Source organism: Xyrauchen texanus, chromosome 43 (genome assembly GCF_025860055.1).
Source record: "Xyrauchen texanus isolate HMW12.3.18 chromosome 43, RBS_HiC_50CHRs, whole genome shotgun sequence".
Lineage (NCBI taxonomy): Eukaryota > Metazoa > Chordata > Actinopteri > Cypriniformes > Catostomidae > Xyrauchen > Xyrauchen texanus.
Window position 1 is genome coordinate 554,025 of NC_068318.1, and position 19,756 is coordinate 573,780.

At 40.8% G+C, this 19,756-nt stretch overlaps 1 protein-coding gene across 1 annotated transcript in view; it reads right to left on the reverse strand.

The window, feature by feature from the left end:
• LOC127635719 (paralemmin-2-like) overlaps positions 1-19,756 on the reverse strand; it is a 197,628-nt gene that overhangs the window by 152,971 nt on the left and 24,901 nt on the right. The window contains exon 2 of the mRNA XM_052115949.1: positions 7,941-7,986. Coding sequence (XP_051971909.1) covers positions 7,941-7,986 — 46 coding nt within the window. The remainder of the gene's footprint in view (positions 1-7,940; positions 7,987-19,756) is intronic.

The following is a 19,756-nucleotide window of genomic DNA, read 5'->3' on the forward strand; positions in this document are numbered from 1 at the left end:
AATAATACAAAACAACACCCTTTTAACACAAATCAATCATAAAAACAATTATACACATACCAGCTACAAAACAACAACACCCTTTTAACACAAATCAATCATAAACACAATTAGTTATTTTATATGTTCTATGACAGCGTTATTGATGTTAGTCAATATATTTACCATGAGCTGGCTTTCTCGGAATTCGTCCTGGAGAATCTTTTCAATTTTATTCAACATCTCGCGATTGGCACCAACTCGATCGAGAATAAGCCGTAGACTTCCTTGTTCTTCTGAGTTTGTCATCACCATGTGGAAGCAGTCACAAAGACGTTTGACATTCTCTGAAATAATGTCCAGCTTCTCGTCCGCCAATCGATTCTGTTCACGCAATTCCATCAACAAATCATGGGAAAAGTTCTGTTGATTTGATGGTAGATTTTCATCCGCTTCGATAACTGTCTCTTCCACACACTCCTGATTATTCGCATCGTCCTCCGTACAATCCGATACAGCATCAATAAACGAAATCACATCCTCCGCGTCGTTTAGCAGCAGCTCCTCATCTGGCACCACAGCCCCACCGTGTGATGAGACAGCATTATCGGTGTTGTCTGGAAGTATGGGTTGGTTAAGAGCGTCCCACTCCCTCACGAACGCATCATTATTGAAGATTGCTGTGGGGTCTTCGTCAATTTGCAAACTGGTAGCGTACAAATCTATATAAAGAATGAGAATATGTGCATTAGCAAGGGGGTTACCATTTTTAATGATGTTAGTGTGAATCGTAGCCTACTCACCAACTGATGCGTTTAACACAGAAGGTATTTGACATGACGTTGTTTGATCGCTTCTCCTTTCTCCTGATGAAGACCGATGTTTTTTTTCTCCAAAATAGTGTCTTGCACCGTTTCCAGCTGGGGGTACAACATGTAATCGAGGGCTTCGTGAAATCCTCGGAATTGGACTAACGGGTTTGTTGCGTCTCCGTGAACTGAGTGACAGTGATGTCTTCGGTTTGGGTGTAGCAAACCCCGGTTGTGAGACAAGCGTTGACAAGTCGACATTTGAAATATCTACAAACACAGAAAATACATTTTTGTTTTATCAATATTGCATAATCAAAATAGAACGCAAATAATGTATACATACCTTGCAGTACACATCTGTTGACAGATTTGCTCTGACCTGTTGTTTCATTAATTAACGGTTCAGTCACTGAAAAATAAATAGAAAATATTCACATCAGTACTAAGCAATTCTAATATATAAATACATAAAAATGATCTTTATGTAAACTTACGCAGTTGATCGATGCGATCCAGGTTTTCATAATCGTTGATAGGGGCTGAATTACGTACAAATAAAAATGATTTAAACGCCTGTTAAAAATCAAGGTACCAAAATGTAAAACATCAATATTTAAAAAATCACATACTTCTGAAAATAAACGCCATTTTAAAGTGCAATCACCCGTGTTCTACAGATGCGTCCGTCTGGTTCAGCTGTAAATGATGACCACACACACTTAAAGTCTGTTTAAATAGGCTGAGTTCTCCCCCATAAGAAGACCTTCACTCACTCACTGCCGGAGGGAGGGGTTGGGGAGGGGAGTGGAGGGTAAGGGGGGCGGAGGGAAAGGTCAAATGTACAGCAATTGAACCATAAATCAGGGCCATAAATCATTTTTTGTCACAACGTACATAATACATACTACTCAGAATCCACTATTAATAACTGTATGCCTCTCTTCAATAATTATTTTTGCGTAATTTCTTGTGACAATGATCTTTGCATTCTTGAAGAAAATGGTTCTAAACAGTACCACAATACATTATCAGAAAAAAGGTACTGTTTGAGGTACAGCAGCCAACACTGGGGTGGTTCCATCATTTGGAACACATTTGTCTCCTTAAGGAGACAAAAAGGTGTGTTTTTATAACATGCTCTAATGAACTGTGAACAATAAAACCAGGAACATATTAAGAAAGTACAAAGAGCCCATATTTATTTTATTGTTGACTTTAAAGACATTTTAAGGAACCACATTATAGTGTATAACTTAAATTAAACTTGAAATATTTCTGTAAAGTAAATATTTGTGAAAAGTTATTCCATAGCTTTTGATTAAAAAAAAAACTTGGTACAATTTTATTTATTAATTTATTGATTTGATTTGGATTTTCAAAGATAATCTGCAAACAAAGATAGCAGGTTCACCTGATTCAAACCCACATCTTGGAGAAGTCAACATTTCAGGTTGAGCTCATAAAAAGTAATCAGTAGCCAATTTACTGTCATTACACTGACAGAAATGCAGCCGAAAATTGTACAGATTGGCGATTACAGACTCAAGATAGGTGAGAATGCACATATAGGCACAACATGTCTTGCAAGTTGCATCTGTCAATTCACTTGCATGTGTTTACGGGTGATATTGACCTTTTCAACATAGCGGCATACTGACGCATCATGGTAATTAGAAACAGTTGCTAATGCAGCATCTTGGTATTCGATGTCTATGGTCAGTATTGCCTTTGCTAACAGGATTATTTGACAGCAGCAGGTAATGAACTTGAGTTCATGTTCACTCACAAATCTATGAAATGTATGATTTAATGCAATTATTACAACATATACTCCAGGGGGTTAAAGATTTGGGGTGGCAACCAAAAGTTTGGAGTTGCATGGGTTTTCTTGAACTATCACCATTGTGCCCTTGTTCAAGAAACTGCTCAGCCAGTTTCACTGCAAATTAAGCACTTACTAATTAATTTTGGAAATTTGAAAACAGTGCATCTTTCTTATTAACCACATAAATACTGCTTGAAATTAATCAAGAAATGTATATATTTTTTTAACCACTATGAAACCACATATTCGTTTACTGACTGGCAACAGCCTATCATAGAGACCACTTTTCATGATCCAACCAATTACAGATGGATAAAATCAAGCCCTGCCCTAAATTTCCCCATTGATTATACTGTTTGATTTAGAATTATGTCACATTACAGAAGTAAAAATGTTTGCGAACACATGTTGACTTTATCACAAGTTAAATTCAGGGTTTGTTAATGTATGTTTCTAATTTGAACTATTAGTGAACCTTTAATGCATCCACAGTATGTAGGTACGTATATGAAACAAAATGTATTTAACTTAAATATTTCTGTAATCGTAATGTGAATGCTATGATATTTTTGCAATGCCAGTTAGCTGAAAGGCTTTTAGTTACAGCAGGGTTAGTTCCCAAAACCCATGTTAGAAACGCAGCTGAGCCCCTAACAATCTAGAGCTCTAGGGATCCAATCCCACCTGAGGCCTGTTCCTGCTTCCCAACCCCACCTCCCAGAAAAATGTAAACCCTGAGCCAAACCATCACAGACAGCTGCTGCTAAATTTAACCCACTAGTTCTGGCTACTATGCCTGTAGGGCCCAGTGTAAATAGGGCCTGTAGCAAAGGTCTAAACCTCAGCTTGACTAAATTATTCTGTGTCAACAAGTCAGAATCACTCAGGGTGAGCATACAAAATCAAGAGGGTATTCTTCCCCACAGGCTGAACACTATCACCTCCACCCAGTGTACCACAATTAGCAAGCAGCTAACTTGCCTCTCATTAAGCTAGTGACATTGCCTCACTTGTTGGCCCATAAACAGAAGCCACAGATTTGGACCAAACAGTTACCCTGTGCCCTATGGGTTTAGGCCATAGACTAGGAGCATACCTAGTTAGTCTAGTAGTAACAACATTGAGGGAGTGGTGGACTTACAACAATTGTCTGACAAAACTATTAAAAATCAGTGCTTCTGTGCCACAAATGACTCATAGATATATAACAAAGAAAAACACAACATATATACATTTATTTAATATGTAACCCCCACTATAAAAATGAAAGTAATATTCAAATGATTTGTGAGTCAGTTTGTGGTTAGCGTTTTGGACACGTTGGTCTTCCTGCTGAAAAAACAACAGCCAAAGCTGGTGATCTAGCTGGTATCAGGCTGGTTTGGCTAGCTGGTTTTAGAGTGGTTTTGGGTATTGATAGTTGGTCAGGATTGGACCAGCTAAACCGGCTTAGCACCTGCTTGGCTAGGATGGACCTGTTAGACCTGCAGATTTGCCAGACTGGGAGGCCAACTGGGAGGCCAGCTAGACCAGCTTAAACCAGTTAAGATCAACTGGTCAGGCTTTCAGTTTCGCCAGGTGCAGAAAACAATATACATGATGCACACCCACTAAAATGCATGATAAAACACACTATACTGATGAAGATATAAATGTTAAGTTAACTGTTATTTGATTCAAATAAGTTTATGTCAGTGATCTACTGAAAAGTATAGCCTCAGTTTTATATTATTTCAAAAATGCTTGACAAATTTCAAGCAGCCCACATGATTCGCTTTTCTTGAGTGCATGGGAATGAATGAAGTCTAAATAAAGTGTGTGGTTGGTATACACAGATGAATATTGAGTGAAACAAGAAATCCTAAATTGTAAACCTATGGGCAAACTCATGTGGTACTTTCCATCATGAAGACAAGCCTAAATTAAAAGTAGGCTTACTGACAATGACTTGGGAAGTGGGAGTGTTGGGATTGCAAATACAAGCTTATTTATTTGTCCATGTTTCAATAAATAAGCTTGTATTTTGAGTTGTGTTTGACATATGATTCATTCATATATTTATGCAATAACTTTTACATTTATTAGCTGTGTATACTCCATTGTCATTTCAAAGGAACACTTTCGGTAAGGCATTTAAATATAATATGTAAGCAGGCTATCTATGTTTTTATTAAATAATTTTCGTTTTATGATTTCTTTCTCGGAACGGGATTAGCGCATCATATCTTTCCTCTTGATTGATGCACAAATGTGTGACGCTGGCACAGGGGAGAACTGTTGCTAGAAGTTTTATAGTCCAAAAGTAAAAAAATAAGATTTTTTTTTTGTATCTAAATCTCCTGAACAGAAAAGACATTCAGACACTAATGATGGAATTCATTTACTCCGGAGCGCAAGTACACCTTCGGTGCACTGTAAGGTAGGCACAAGAGTACATTTTTATATTTATTTATTTTTGTTTATTTGCTTTTGCCGTGCAGGCTCAGTTATTTTCTCGTTTTTTTAAATAGCGCAATTTGTGTTATCCTGACTTTCCATGTTAAGGTGGACCATTACTTTACAAGTGCTAGATGTCTCACTGTTCTCTGTCAAAAATGTGTAATAGTCAAATGAACTAGTGTAAATGCTCCAGTTTAAATGAGTGTTCTGGGGGCTATGTTTGTTGTAGAGTTTCGACATGTTTAATATGTTTTTTGTTTTTTTAATGATGTGGTGAAACTGACATGCCCCCCACACACACCCCTACACCACACACCCCAAAACATCTTTCCTCACCCTGCCTACTGACCATAATAAACTCTTTGAACACCAAATTACTGCAAGCTTACAGTTACAACATCAGGAGTCCGTTATGAAAAAAAACATTATGTGCAACATTTTGTAAAAAATGTCACTGTTCACTGAAAGTTAAAAGTATATATGAAATAAAATTTGACCCTATTTACTTTCCTAAGGCATGGTGTTATTGTTAAGAAATCTTCGCAGCACATTATTCCAAATATTCCATATTGCTTTTTTTGGGAGAAGGCGGGGGGATTTTCCCCAATTTGGCATTCTCAATTCCCAATGCACTCAACTTCCTTGTGGTGGCACATTTACTCGCCTCAATCCAGGTGGTTGAGGACAGATCTAATACAGTTTCAAATTTGTTGTGGTCCCCCCTGGAAATTTGGGCCCCTCAAATCGTTACTACCTTTCATATTGCAACCACCAAGGTAACCCCACGTGACTCAACTAGTTGCATAGGATGCCTGGCTGGAGTCTCTTAGCACACCCTGGATTCGAATTTGCGACTCCAGGTGTGGTAGTCAGTCTTTGCTCCCTGAGCTACCAAGCTGCAAAATAGCTTTTTTAATCCAGTTAAATTTCTCCCACACAGATTAGGTTTTTAAGTTTAATGCTTCATGATTAAGTTTTAAATCATCAAAACCGACCTCCCTACCTTAACCTTTGAACCTAAACCTAATAAATAGTGTCATAAAAGTAAATGTGACATTTACTTTTGTAACTGTCACAAAAACAAATTGCACTTTGAAGGAGGAACATCAGAGAGTCTGTGGTTCTGTGCGATTCTATGTAGAATCCTTCCAAAATTTGAGGCAAGATGAAAAAGGCATCATTGAAACACTAATAATGGTGTGTGGAACTATAACAGCTTTCCATTAAGCTACCGTCAAAACAGACAGCATAATAAAGTTTCACCAGTTCATAATTGTCACTATTTTTCCCTAGTATTAAAAAGAGGATACCCACATGTCGTTTCAAACTGCACTGATCAAATATCAGTCATTTTAGTAACTGATATAAGAAATGATTTGTCTAAATGACTGTTTTGGAATAAATGGCTTGGGGGGAATTGCTTGGCGTAAATGCAAAGCATGTAACATAGCTGAATCAACTTAATGGTAAAATGGTTTTAAAAAGAAAATTACAAACAGTACGTTTATTATAAAACACGGCACACCAAATACCATTGTAGTGAGTACTAGAAGCAGTCTTTTCCATGTGTCTGCAAGCCTTTCAATGCATTTGCAGTTGCAGACATGCAGTTGCTGTCTCAATAATCCTGGAAGAGTGATTCACAAATCCTTGCCATTACTACTATGTGAATTTACACATCATTTCCTTCACATTTTGTTTTGGTATTCTGGTCACAACTATCAGATGTGGTGGAACCCAATGCTTGAGATGCTGCCAGACACTGTATAACTAATTATTTATATTTCCCCCATCTGAGCACAACACCGTTACCCATAAAGGCCCTCTATCCAACACTTCACATTTTGTTTAGCAAACCTCATCCAAAAGGCTTCATCCAGCTACGTTTTGCTTCCAAGAATCATTGTTCATTGTTTAGAAAGGAAAGACTTTTAATAAGTGGTGTTTGCTAAGGCAAGCATCACTTTAATTGTTGCTCCTACTTAGGGTTAAGGATTCAAATAAATCCCTAACCCCTAATTCTTGCACACTAGGTGTGCTAGTACTTTTCAACGTGATCCGACTTAGATTTTTCTGATGAAAAAATGGGTGAAAAATCACATTGGTTTAAATGTGAAGAGAGACCAGAGCCATATCTAGAAAAATGAATTGCGTCTTGGTCAGGTCTTGGTCCAGTAAACAACCAACCAAGAACACCCTATAACCATCCTGGTGAGATATGCATGGGCATACACCATTCACAATGGCTTCAGAAAAAATCTAGTTACTCACAAACTAAATGCCAACATATGCTGGTATCTAAAGCCTATTTCTGATATTTATTTGTATTCTATGGAATCACAAAGATGTTAGCAATGTGGCCAAAATAGTTTTCCATTTGTTGCTCACTGCTGGTCCATGCAAAGGGGTTGACCTGATACCAAATTGAGTCCCTCTTAGCCACATTTCAAATTCTTGCCCTCTGGGTCATAGGGTGATTCATCAATGTTAGAGTGCTTGCGACAAACGTAAATTAAAAACAACAAAATAGAGTGCCAAAACTGACAAGTTTACATGAGTTCATAACATCCATTCTTTTTAGGACTAAGTTCGCTGCTATGCTGGTTTAAGCTACTATTAGCTGGTTTCCCTGCTTGACCAGTTGAAAAGTGCCCAAAACACTAAAGCACAGCAAACCAAACAGGTTGACCAGGTATAGTCTGGTTTAAGCTGGTTTTCTCAAAAGGCTTCTGATTTCAAAGAGATCCTAACTAGTTATATAGTTCTGAAATGCTTTTTTAGTGTAAGAGATCATAGATATGAGTATTTTAACAAAGTCTATATTGGTATTATAGGGGAAAAAAGGTTTTGGAAAGATTGTGGAGAGAAACATAGCGAGAACTTACCGCAAGGGCTTGGAGCCTCTCCTTATGAAGTTCAGCTTCAGCCATCCTGGAAAAACAAAGGCAGAATTCTCAGTCACTGTGAGGTTGATAATCCCAAGTGTGTTTTGTTTGTGAGGCCTTTGGTGAGCAACTGGAGGTGCACACACACGCAGCCCTGTTCCTCTGAAGTAGCTCAACCAGTGAAAGACGCAGTGTACTGAGGGTAAGATTCTCATTCACTGGTCATGTGTCTCATCTGTCTCTCTCTCTCCTCCTTGCTACCACCCCCTCTGTCACTGGCCGTGCATGAGGGGTGGGGTGGGTGGATGTGTGCTGCACAGTGAAGGGAGGGTGTATGGGCAGATAAATCTTCAGATAAACCCACCCACTGTGTTTTTAGCAGAGAGCTACAGATGTGCAAGCATAGCGGTGGAGGGAAGGAAATACTGTCGCACCTAACTGTGACTTCTACTGCTGTGTGTGTGTGTGTGTCCGTGTGTCAGCTGGGATGGAAAACTAAGGTGTGCCGTACACTGGGGATATGAGCCACTGCAGGCTTAGAGGAAATATGCTCCACAGTTTGATAATAAAAATCTTCCATCTTCCATTTTTTGTGCTTTTGTTTAACAATATGCAATGAGTTAAAGAGATAGTTCCCCCCAAAATGAGAATTACTACAAACAGAAAGACCTACTGTTGCAGAATTCACAGTGCGATTAGTCTGTTCTCAGATGTTTTTTGTACTTGCTCGAGTACAAATCTGGCGCCAAGATGCATCCAAAGTTTGATTTCAAATGGCATTGATTCTTATGCGTATCATGACAAATGAGATTTGCTATACAGCAAAGGACTGTAGGAAGGAGGATTTTCAGACAATGATGGCTTAAATTTCAGTCTGTTCTTCACACACATTGGGTCTCATTCATAAAACACGAGCAGAGCGATTTTTTTGTGTAAATCGTTCGTAAAGCTGTTCTGACGTAAATTCTCAGCTTCATGAAAGTTTTTGTATTTTCAAAATGTTAGTTGGAATGAATAAAATGTACACCTGCTCCTGATCGTGTCAATCATGTAAGACATCCAAACGTTTTGTATTCTTTCAGGCAAACTGCCATGACTGCATTTTGATAGTGAGATTAAATAAATTAAATTAGTAATGAAAAAAAAAAACAAATAAATTAATGAGTGAAATTAACCTTAATAAATTACATAAATTAGTTAAAAAGGGGTTTGTTGTTTTCCTTATAAAATATCTATATCCTTGGCATTCCAGCTGTCAGTTTGTCCAGATACTCGGGTGATATTTCACCCCACGCTTCCTGTAGCACTTGCCATAGATGTGACTGTTTTGTCGGGCACTTCTCACGCACCTTACAGTCTTGCTGATCCCACAAAACTCAATGGGGTTGAGATCCTTAACACCCTTTTCCAATTATCTGTTGTCCAATGTCTGTTTTTTTTTTTGTTAGTTTTTTGCCCATTCTAACCTTTTCTTTTTCTGTTTAAAAAGTGGCTTTTTCTTTGCAATTCTTCCCATAATAACTGCACCCGAGTCTTCTCTTTACTGTTGTACATGAAACTGGTATTGAGTGGGTAGAATTCAATGAAGCTGTTAGCAGAGAACATGTGAGGTGTCTATTTCTCAAACTAGAGTCTCTGTTGTACTTATCCTCTTGTTTAGTTGTATCTGGGCCTTCCACATCTCATTCTGTCCTTGTTAGAGCCAGTTGTCCTTTGTCTTTGAAGACTGTAGTGTACATCTTTGTATGAAATATTCATTTTTTTTGCCAATTTCAAGCATTGTATAACCTCAAAACAATGATTGGCTGATGAGTTTGTTTTTTGCCATTTTTGACCTAATATTGTCCTTAAGACATGCCAGTCTATTGTATACTGTGGGAACTAAAAAACAAACACAAAGACAATATTAAGCTTCATTTATGGACCAAATAGCTCTCAACTGTATTTGATATAATGGCAAGTGATTTTCTAGTACCAAATTAGCAATTTAGCATGATTACTCAAGGATAATGATGGCTGCTGGAAATGGGGCCTATCTAGATTTAAAAAAAAATGGCTTTTTTCAAATAGTGATGGTGCTGTTTTTTACATCAGTAATGTCCTGACTATATCTATAAGCAGCTGAATGCTACTTTGGTGAATTAAAGTACCAATTTCCTTCCGAAAAAGCTAAATCTGTACATTATTCCAAACTCTTGACTGCCATTGTGTGTGTGTGTGTGTGTGTGTGTATATATATATATATATATATATACACACTCACCTAAAGGATTTGTAGTGGAGATGAGTGGTACCCGGTGGGGTCTTCTGCTGTTGTAGCCCATCCGCCTCAAGGTTGTGCGTGTTGTGGCTTCACAAATGCTTTGCTGCATACCTCGGTTGTAACGAGTGGTTATTTCAGGCAAAGTTGCTCTTCTATCAGCTTGAATCAGTCGGCCCATTCTCCTCTGACCTCTAGCATCAACAAGGCATTTTTGCCCACAGGACTGCCGCATACTGGATGTTTTTCCCTTTTCACACCATTCTTTGTAAACCCTAGAAATGGTTGTGCGTGAAAATCCCAGTAACTGAGCAGATTGTGAAATACTCAGACCGGCCCGTCTGGCAACAACAACCATGCCACGCTCAAAATTGCTTAAATCACCTTTCTTTCCCATTCTGACATTCAGTTTGGAGTTCAGGAGATTGTCTTGACCAGGACCACACCCCTAAATGCATTGAAGCAACTGCCATGTGATTGGTTGATTAGATAATTGCATTAATGAGAAATTGAACAGGTGTTCCTAATAATCCTTTAGGTGAGTGTATATATACACACACGTTTTTGTCTAGTCAAAGACAAAAACGTTGCCATGTTTATGTCTAGTTAAAGTTTTAAGTCTAGTTAAGTTCATGTTTATGTTCTCATTTTTATTAATAAATTGCACTTGGGATCTTTACACCATTGTCATCATCTTCATCATTGTCTGCTCTGCCAGCAGCAACATTACAAAAATATCTGACCTAGGGAATCGTCAGATTTCATTTTGATCTATCAAATACCTGAAGGGCACAGTAATATTTCGGTAGTGAAATGAGGTTTATTGGATGAACAGAAAATGTGCAATATGCATCAAAAACAAAATTAGACAGGTGCATACATTTGGGCACCCTTGTCATTTTGTTGATTTGAATACCTGTAACTACCTAGCACTCCAATCATGAGAAAAGGTATTTAAGGTGGCCAATTGCAAGTTGTTGTTCTCTTTCACTCTCCTCTAAAGAGTGGCAAAATGGGGACCTCAAAACAACTCTCAAATGACCAGAAAACAAAGATTGTTCAACATTATGGTTTAGGGGAAGCTACAAAAAGCTATCGCAGAGATTTAAGCTGTCAGTGTCCACTGTGAGGAACATAGTGAGGAAATGGAAGACCACAGGCACAGTTCTTGTTAAAGCCAGAAGTGGCAGGCCAAGTAAAATATCGGAGAGGCAAAGGCGAATGATGGTGAGAATGGAGGTGGTCTGTGGGCTGTTTTTGACCAAAGACCTACAACATCATCTTGCTGCAGATGGTGTCACTGTGCATTGTTTAACAATTCAGCACACTTTGCACAAGGAGAAGCTGTACGGTAGAGTGATGCAGAAGAAGACTTTTCTACACACACGCCACAAACCGAGTCGCTTGAGGTATCCAAATTTGGTCATAACAAGGGGCGTTATGCATGGTGGCAAAAGAACACAGTGTTCCAAGACAAACACTTGCTACCCACAGTCAAATTTGGTGGAGGTTCCATCATGCTGTGGGGCTGTGTGGCCAGTGCCGGTACTGGGAATCTTGTTAAAGTTGAGGGTTGCATGGATTCCACTCAATTTCAGCAGATACATGAGAATAATGTAGAGGAATCAGTCACAAAGTTGAAGTTACGCAGGATATTTCAACAAGACAACGACCCAAAACACTGCTCAAAATCTACTCTGGCATTTATGCAGAGGAACAAGTACAATGTTCTGGAATGGCCATCCCATTCCCCAGACCTGAATATCATTGAAAATCTGTGGGGTGATTTGAAACGGGCTGTCCATGGTCGGCAACCATAAAACCTAACTGAACTGGAGATGTTTTGCAAGGAGGAATGGTCCAAAATACCTTCATCCAGAATCCAGACACTCATTACAGGCTTATTAAGTTATTTTTGCTAAAGGAGGCTCAACTAAATATTGATGTGATATTTCTGTTGGGTTGCCAAAATGTATGCACCTGTCTAATTTCATTTTGATGCATATTGCAAATGATCAGTTCATCAAATAAACCTCATTTCACTACTGAAATATTACTGTGTCCTTCAGTTATTTGATATATCAAAAAATTGCTGATCCTAACACCCAATTATTTATAAATGAAAATCAATGGAAATTGTCAGGGGTGCCTAAACTTTTCCATACGCCTGTAACTGTAAACTTTTTAAATAATTTTTATTACTATATGTAGTGGTGAATAAAGGTAAATTGGGACAAGTTTTTCCATTCATGTCAATGACAAAAAGTGTCCCCATCTACCTGTATTTATTCTACATACAGCCATTCCCCGGCATGTTCGTTTGCTCCGGTTAGGCATTTGGATGAGTGCGCCGGCTCGTCCCAGGGCAAGTTCGACCTCTTATTCGGTGCCCGAGAATGTGATGAGCTCTCGAGCGCAGCATCGGCGAGCGGGCCTGTCCTGTCTGACAAGGAAACCTCCGCTGGGCTTCCCCCCTCGGCAGACGCTGAGATGACGGACATGCTTTCCCGGGCCGCCACAAGCATCGGGCTAGAGTGGAACCCGCCGCTCTCCCCTGAACCCTCGCGGCTCTATGATTGGTATCTGGGCTCACAGCGCCGCTCACAGCCACGCCCCGCCCCAGTGCCTTTCTTCCCGGAAGTGCACGAGGAGCTGACGAGTTCATAGGAGGCACCTTTCTCTGCCCGGTCCTGATCTCTCGGCTCCCCGACCCTCACTACCCTTGATGGCAGAGCGGCAAGGGTTTACTTGGCGATGCCCCCAGTGGATAAGGCTCTTGTGTTGCACCTGTGCCTGCGTAGCGCCGCCACCTGGCACGGGCACCCGAAGCTCCCATCCAAGGGCTGTAGGCTCACGTCTTCCCTGACGGCTAGAGCCTTCGGCGCCGCAGGACAAGTTGCTTCTGCCCTGCATGCCATGGCTCTCCTGCGGGTCTACCCCGTCTGGGCATCGAGCCCCCCGCAGGAAGCAGACGCCACCCATCTCACGGCCGCCACTAGGAAGAAGACCTCAAAGCGCCCCTGAGATGGGCGACACAGGGACGTGAGAAGCCACTGCCCCGGAGGGCCGGGAGGAGAATCTTTTGTTCCCTTTTCCTTTTGTTTTGCCGCACGCTCCAGTAGCTGCGGTATCCAAATTTTCAACAACAGAGCACTTTCCTCAATCCTTGGGTCACACCTCCTCCTCAAACCACGTCTATGTGGCCTCCCTGGCTCCGCCCTGCCACGAGTCCCTATCTGCCGATACGTCCAAGGGAATTATTCCCCTGGTCCCCCTTTGTCAGGTGCCCGCCCAGGTTTACCGGCATCCACTTCACCACAGTGCGCACACCTTGCGCGCGTGAATTGCCACCCTTCTATGGAAGCACGCAATAGGGGCTGTAGAACTGGAGGCTCTACTTCATTGTACCAAAAAAAGGCAGTGGGTTGCGGCCAATCTTGGAGTTGCGAGTTCTGAACCATGCCTTACACAGACTACCGTTCAAGATGCTGACGTTAAAATGCATTCTAACGAGCATTCGGCATCAAGATTGGTTCGTAGCGGTAGACCTGAAGGACGTGCACCCCCTTGCGTCTTCACGAAGGTCACAGAGGCTGCCCTTGCCCCGTCAAGGGAAGTGGGCATCTGCATTCTTAACTACTTCAAAGACTGTCAAATCCTAGCTCACTCTCACGACATGTTAAGTGCACACAGGGACCTGGTGTTCATGCACCTCAGTGGCCTACCACCTGCCGTGGTAGACACCATCACTCAGTCTAGGGCCCCCTCTACGAGGCGCCTGTATGCCTTGAAGTGGTGTCTCTTCGCTAAGTGGTGCTCTTCCTGACAGGATGACCCCCAGAGATGCGAAGTCAGCTCAGTGCTTTCCTTTCTGCAGGAGAGGTTGGAGGGATGGCTGTCCCCCTCCACCATTAAGGTGGCGGCCATAGCTGCGCACCACGACACAGTGGATGGCAAGTCCTTAGGAAAGCATGATCTAATTATCAGGGTCCTGAGAGGCTCTAGGAGATTAAATGCCCGACCTCGCCCCATTCCCTCATGGGACCACTCCGTAGTCCTGCAAGGCCTGCGTGGGTCTCCCTTCGAGCCCCTAGAATTAGTATAGCTTAAGGCACTCTCCTTGAAGATTGCCCCGGACCTGCAAGGGTTCTTTATCATTTACATTTACATTTATGCATTTGGCACTTTTATCCAAAGCGACTTACAGTACACTTATTACAGGGACAATCACCCCGAAGCAACCTGGAGTTAAGTGCCTTGCTCAAGGACACAATGGTCACTATCAGCGAAACGGGCCTGGATTTCGGTCCGGGCTACTCTCACATAATCCTGAGACCCCGACTGGGCATGTGCCCAAGGTTCCCTCGATCCCTTTCAGGGGTTAGGTGGTGAACCTGCAATCGCTGCCCTAGGAGGAGGCAGACCCAGCCTTAGTGTTGCTGTGTCTATTTGGATCGCACGCAGAGCTTTAGGATCTCTGAGCAGCTCTTTGTCTGCTTTGGTGGACAGCGGAAAGGAAGCGCTGTCTCCAAACAGAGGATCGCCCAGTGGATCATCGATGCCATAGCTGTTTTCTACCAGGCCCACCATGTGCCGACCCCAGTAGGTCTACAAGCCCATTCCACCAGGAGCATGGCGGCCTCCTGGGCTCTGACCAGTGCCTCTCTAGCTGACATTTGCAGAGCAGCGGGCTGGGCTACACCCAACCCCTTCACGAGATTCTACAATCTTCGGGTTGAGCCGGTCTCATCCTGTGTCTTAGCAGGAACAAACTGGTTAGTCCGGACCGACCGGCCGGGTATACTGCTTGCGCCTAGCACCTTTCACCTCCCTTGAGCTGAAGATGTGCGTTGTTGATTCCAGTAGTGTTCACAAATGTGTTCCCTGGTTGATTTCCTCCTAGCCCTGCGGCAGATGAGTTTGCAGGGAAATTTTAGTGAAATATCCAGGCCTAAGTGAGTTGTATTTTTAGTTGTAAAAATGTAACTATGTCAAAAAGAACGCATACTGTATTTTACTAACCCTAAGCCCTAACTAGGTTGCAAACTGTCCTGTATAAGCCATGATGTCCTGTATTTTAATCGAAATTAAGACGTCCAGCATAGGACACCGTTTTTCCCGTATTTAAAAAGTTAAAGGCTTGAGGGGGAAATGTTGCGAAACATCCACTGATATATAATAAAGAACTAGATTGCTGATGATGTCAAAACAGTGAAGCCACTGCGCCTCCAAATTTCTATGCCCAAATGTTCAAATGTCCCTATTGACTTAATAGAAAATCATCTAATTTCAGCCAGTTAACATTACTGATTAAATCACCGATTTTATTTCTTAAAATCTGCATGTACATCCCTAGTTATGTATATCAATATCAAACAGTATCCATCTTTAACAAACTCATTGGTGAACAGATCTGCTGAATGTAAATAGAAACTGAGGTAAGATACAAACAGATATTTTCAAACATATTTATTGCGAAAATCTAATTGTTCGTTCAAAGTTACTTGTTATACTTTAATCAAGTGCCTTTTTCTTGCGGTCACCCGATGAGAGCATGAACATTCCCTCCCTCTATCACACACGCAGCCGGCACTGAGACTGATGAAGACATGCAAAGCAAAGATGGTTCAAATGAAACTGATAAGCTAATGGCAACGAACATGTAATTTATGACATATATCTCTGTATGTACAGAGAGCACATCACCATTAAAACAAGCAAATTCCAGGTATATAAGGCGATTTGATCTGAATTTTTCCAAGTCCCTCCAGAGGAAAGGACGTGTTGTCACCCAAAAACATGCACATAAGGACTGATTTGCTGCTTTCTTTGGTGATCGTTGTGCTGCATTGAGAGGCTGAACACCGGGGCAGGTGGATGCTCTGACTTCGCGATCAGTGTATATCTTCTCCCTCATAACGAATATTATCCATAACGAGCAAATTAAACATTAAACTTGAATGTCACTAGAGGGCGAAATTTGACTGTTGTATCCGGAGGCCGGAGATGGTGAAATGGGGGCGTTATCAGCTGTCAGTCATTGATGCTCTATGAGAGTTTGGGCATACAATGATGGCCCCTCGAACACTGATGGGTTCCCCTCCTGCTGGCAGTTTGCCGTTGCGTCAGCATTCCATTTATATATTTATATCAGTGGAAACATCCCATATTGAAGGCATGTCCTGTATTCAAGCCAGGGTCTGATGGCAAAACGTCCCGTCTTTAAGCACTCAAAATGCTCAATTGTCCTATATTTGCGTTCCATAAAGTTAGCAACCCCCACCCCCCCTCTAACCAAAACCATAACTCTAAGCCTAACTATTAGTGAAATAAAAATGGCATTTTAGAGCAAAATTGCAACCTTACAAATCTAGATTGTAACACTTATAAATCACATGTATTTGCCATTATATAAGTCTATGTTCGCTTTACATAAGTGGCCACATAATTTGTATATGTCAAGACCGCTGTATATGCTTATGTATTTGTAGGTCAAGACACTTATTTAGGGGTGATTATGGGCCATTCAATAATGACCGCAAACCACAGTAATCACTCATGATTCATGATTTGTTTAGTTGTGACTTTATCATGTGTATTCCGTAAATGCAATGTCAAAGTTGCGTGAGGTCCATTTAAATTGCTCTTCAAGTGTGATTATTTAAAGACAATATTTTTGTCATTCTTCTTTCAGATGCATTTTGTTTAATACAATCATGAAATGCTATTTACCAGGAAGATGGACTTCTAACCATTTTTATTTATTATTTTGTCATTGGGTATAATGTGAAAGAGTGATTTATTCAAAACATTAGCAAGAGAGAATTACACAGAGTCTCTGGTCGCTCATGACGTCTGTGTTTATGGCTGTATTGGTTCTGCATATTGTCATAGCTTTTGCTCTTGTTTCTCTCCCAACAAATACTTTAAATATATGATTGCTGCCAGTTTAGGGATTATAATATTTAACTCTCATTGGATTAATTTAAACTGAGAGAATTTTACCTCTAAATTGTGCTAATTTTGAATGTGTCTGGAATGCGACAGCTGCAGTCACATAAGTGTTCAGTGCAAGCTCAAAGGTATTCTTTGGTGTGATGTCCTCAGGCCACTTACACTTTTAAATTAGACTGCAACAATGACAGACAATCGGTACAAACTAACATTGCTGGAAGATTTGTTAAGACCAAACAATGTCCGTTGATTCAGTCAGGTTAAGCTGAATTATAATGGTTAACTCTTTCCCTTAAACCTGGGTTTGGCTTTACCATTACATATCAGTTGTAACAATTAAAAAAATATTTTAAGGATTGTTTTTGCACTGATCTGGCAAGACTAATAAATAAGCAATTACTTACAAATGAGATTTAACAACGGCACGCAATATGATCAACGATGAGTGCAATTCAGAGGTTGCATTTTCACTCTAAAATTAAATTTTTACTCCACTGACAGTTAGGTTTAGGATTGGATTTTGGGTACGGTCATATGGTGAATAAAATATGAATTCCTGATGATGAAGTTTTACATAATTTACAACTAAAACAACTTCCCATTGGTGCCTCTCTATGGATATTTCACTTGAAAACTGGAGCTCACCCGTGCTCATACGTTCAAGAACACTTACAGTTTGGCAACTGTGGGGCAGTGATTAGAATTTAGGTAAGAGCACTTCCGGTTATGTCGGGTTGCTGAACGGTCATGTTTTTCAACGCTCTCGGATAATCCTGTTTTTAAACCTTTATCTAGACCCGATAACCAAAAGAAACGTTTTTGTTTTTTGATGGTGGCTCTGCAAAACAGTCAGCATGTCTTCACGTCCGCAAAGAAAAAGAGATAAAAAAGATAATACAGATTCGGCTGTCGACGACCTAGGACTCACGTCTGAAGCTGATAGCACTCCGGTTGGCGCCAACACTCACACCGAGGCTGATACTCCACCCGATAATAGTGTAATTCTTTCAGCTATAAACGGTTTGAAGAGTGAGTTTCGGTCCCAATACAAGGAGGTTCTGGCAGTGATTAAAGAAGTTAAAGAGGATTTCTTTACCTTCACTGAAAGACTTACCGAAGCGGAGAGCCGAATCAGCCAAGTCGAGGATGACATTAGCGGCCTTCAAGGAAGGGTTGTTAAACTCGAAAAATCCACATCGGATCTTGCCTCTGCTCTTGACATGGCCGAATGTAGAAGCCAGCGCTCTAACATTCGGATTTTGGGACTTCCAAATGGAATCGAAGGGAATAATCCTGTTTCGTTTTTGGAAAGTTGGCTTCCACTGCTTCTAGGTGCGGATACCTTCCCGGCGCCGGTGATCATTGAAAGGGCACACAGGCTACCCAGTAGTGGCAAACAAGCTGGTGGAAACGCATCGTCAAGGCCAAAAACAATGATACTGAAATTACTCAACTATGCTGACAAAGACAGAATACTGAGAGCAGCCCAGGCAAGAGATACAGTGATGTTCCAGGATCACCATATTATGTTTTTTCCTGATCTATCGTCCGAGGTGTTAAAACAACGAAAGCGATTTGGGGAGGTGAAGCTAGAGCTTCGAAAGAGGAAGATTAAGTACAGGATGATTTTCCCCACCAAGCTTCTGGTTATCTTCGGAGACCGTCGTCATTTGTTCGACTCTCCTGAAGAAGCAGGCAAATTCATCGCGACCTTGCCAGAGGATGTTCGGGAAGCGGAGCAGCCAACGTCCGAGTAACTCATTTGTTCTTTTTGACACTTTGCATTAAAGTTTATTCGTCCACTTTAGTACTGAACTTTCAATAAAAATTTTGTTGGACGCTTAGTCTGAAAATGCCCTATAAAACGTAAGGCTGGGCTTTTTGGGCTTTCATATTTCGTAAAAGGTTGGCTTTGATTTGAATACTAAGCAGAATCATTAAGTAAGCTGATTTTCTTTTGGTTAATAGGTCATAATACTTGGCCTTTGAGAGCGTGCATTTATTATTTTTGTTTTGGACACTATTCTTTTGTCTTTTTTCCTCTTAATTCAGCAACCTAATAGCGTTCCTATTAGAGAACCGCAAGAGTACGTAACTACAGTTCTAGTCGAAGAAAAGGGGAGGTTCGCCGTGCATCTGTGTGTTCTATCTAGTGCATGTGCTGGGGATTGTGTTGTTGTGTGTTTTTTTTTTTTTTTTTTACTACTATACATTTATACTTGCACTTCAGTTTTCTGGTACATCTTTGTACTTTACAAAAAGGTTACAGGGTGTTCATTGGAACAGATCATTATTGTTTGGACTACCAAGAATAATTAGAATATTCAACTTTGTTGCAAATGTTAGGGGATTCTAGTCTTACATTGACATCTTGGAATGTGCGGGGGCTTTGTAACCTTACTAAATTGAAACAAGTGATGAACAGAGTTAACTACCTCCATCCTAAAATAATATTCCTGCAAGAAACACATTTATTGTCCGGCGAAGTCATTAAACTGCGTAGAAGATGGCCGGGGCAGGTTATAGCGGCATAATATAGCTCGCACTCAAGAGGGGTAGCTGTGCTGATACATAAATCAGTCCCATTTCATATATTAAAAAC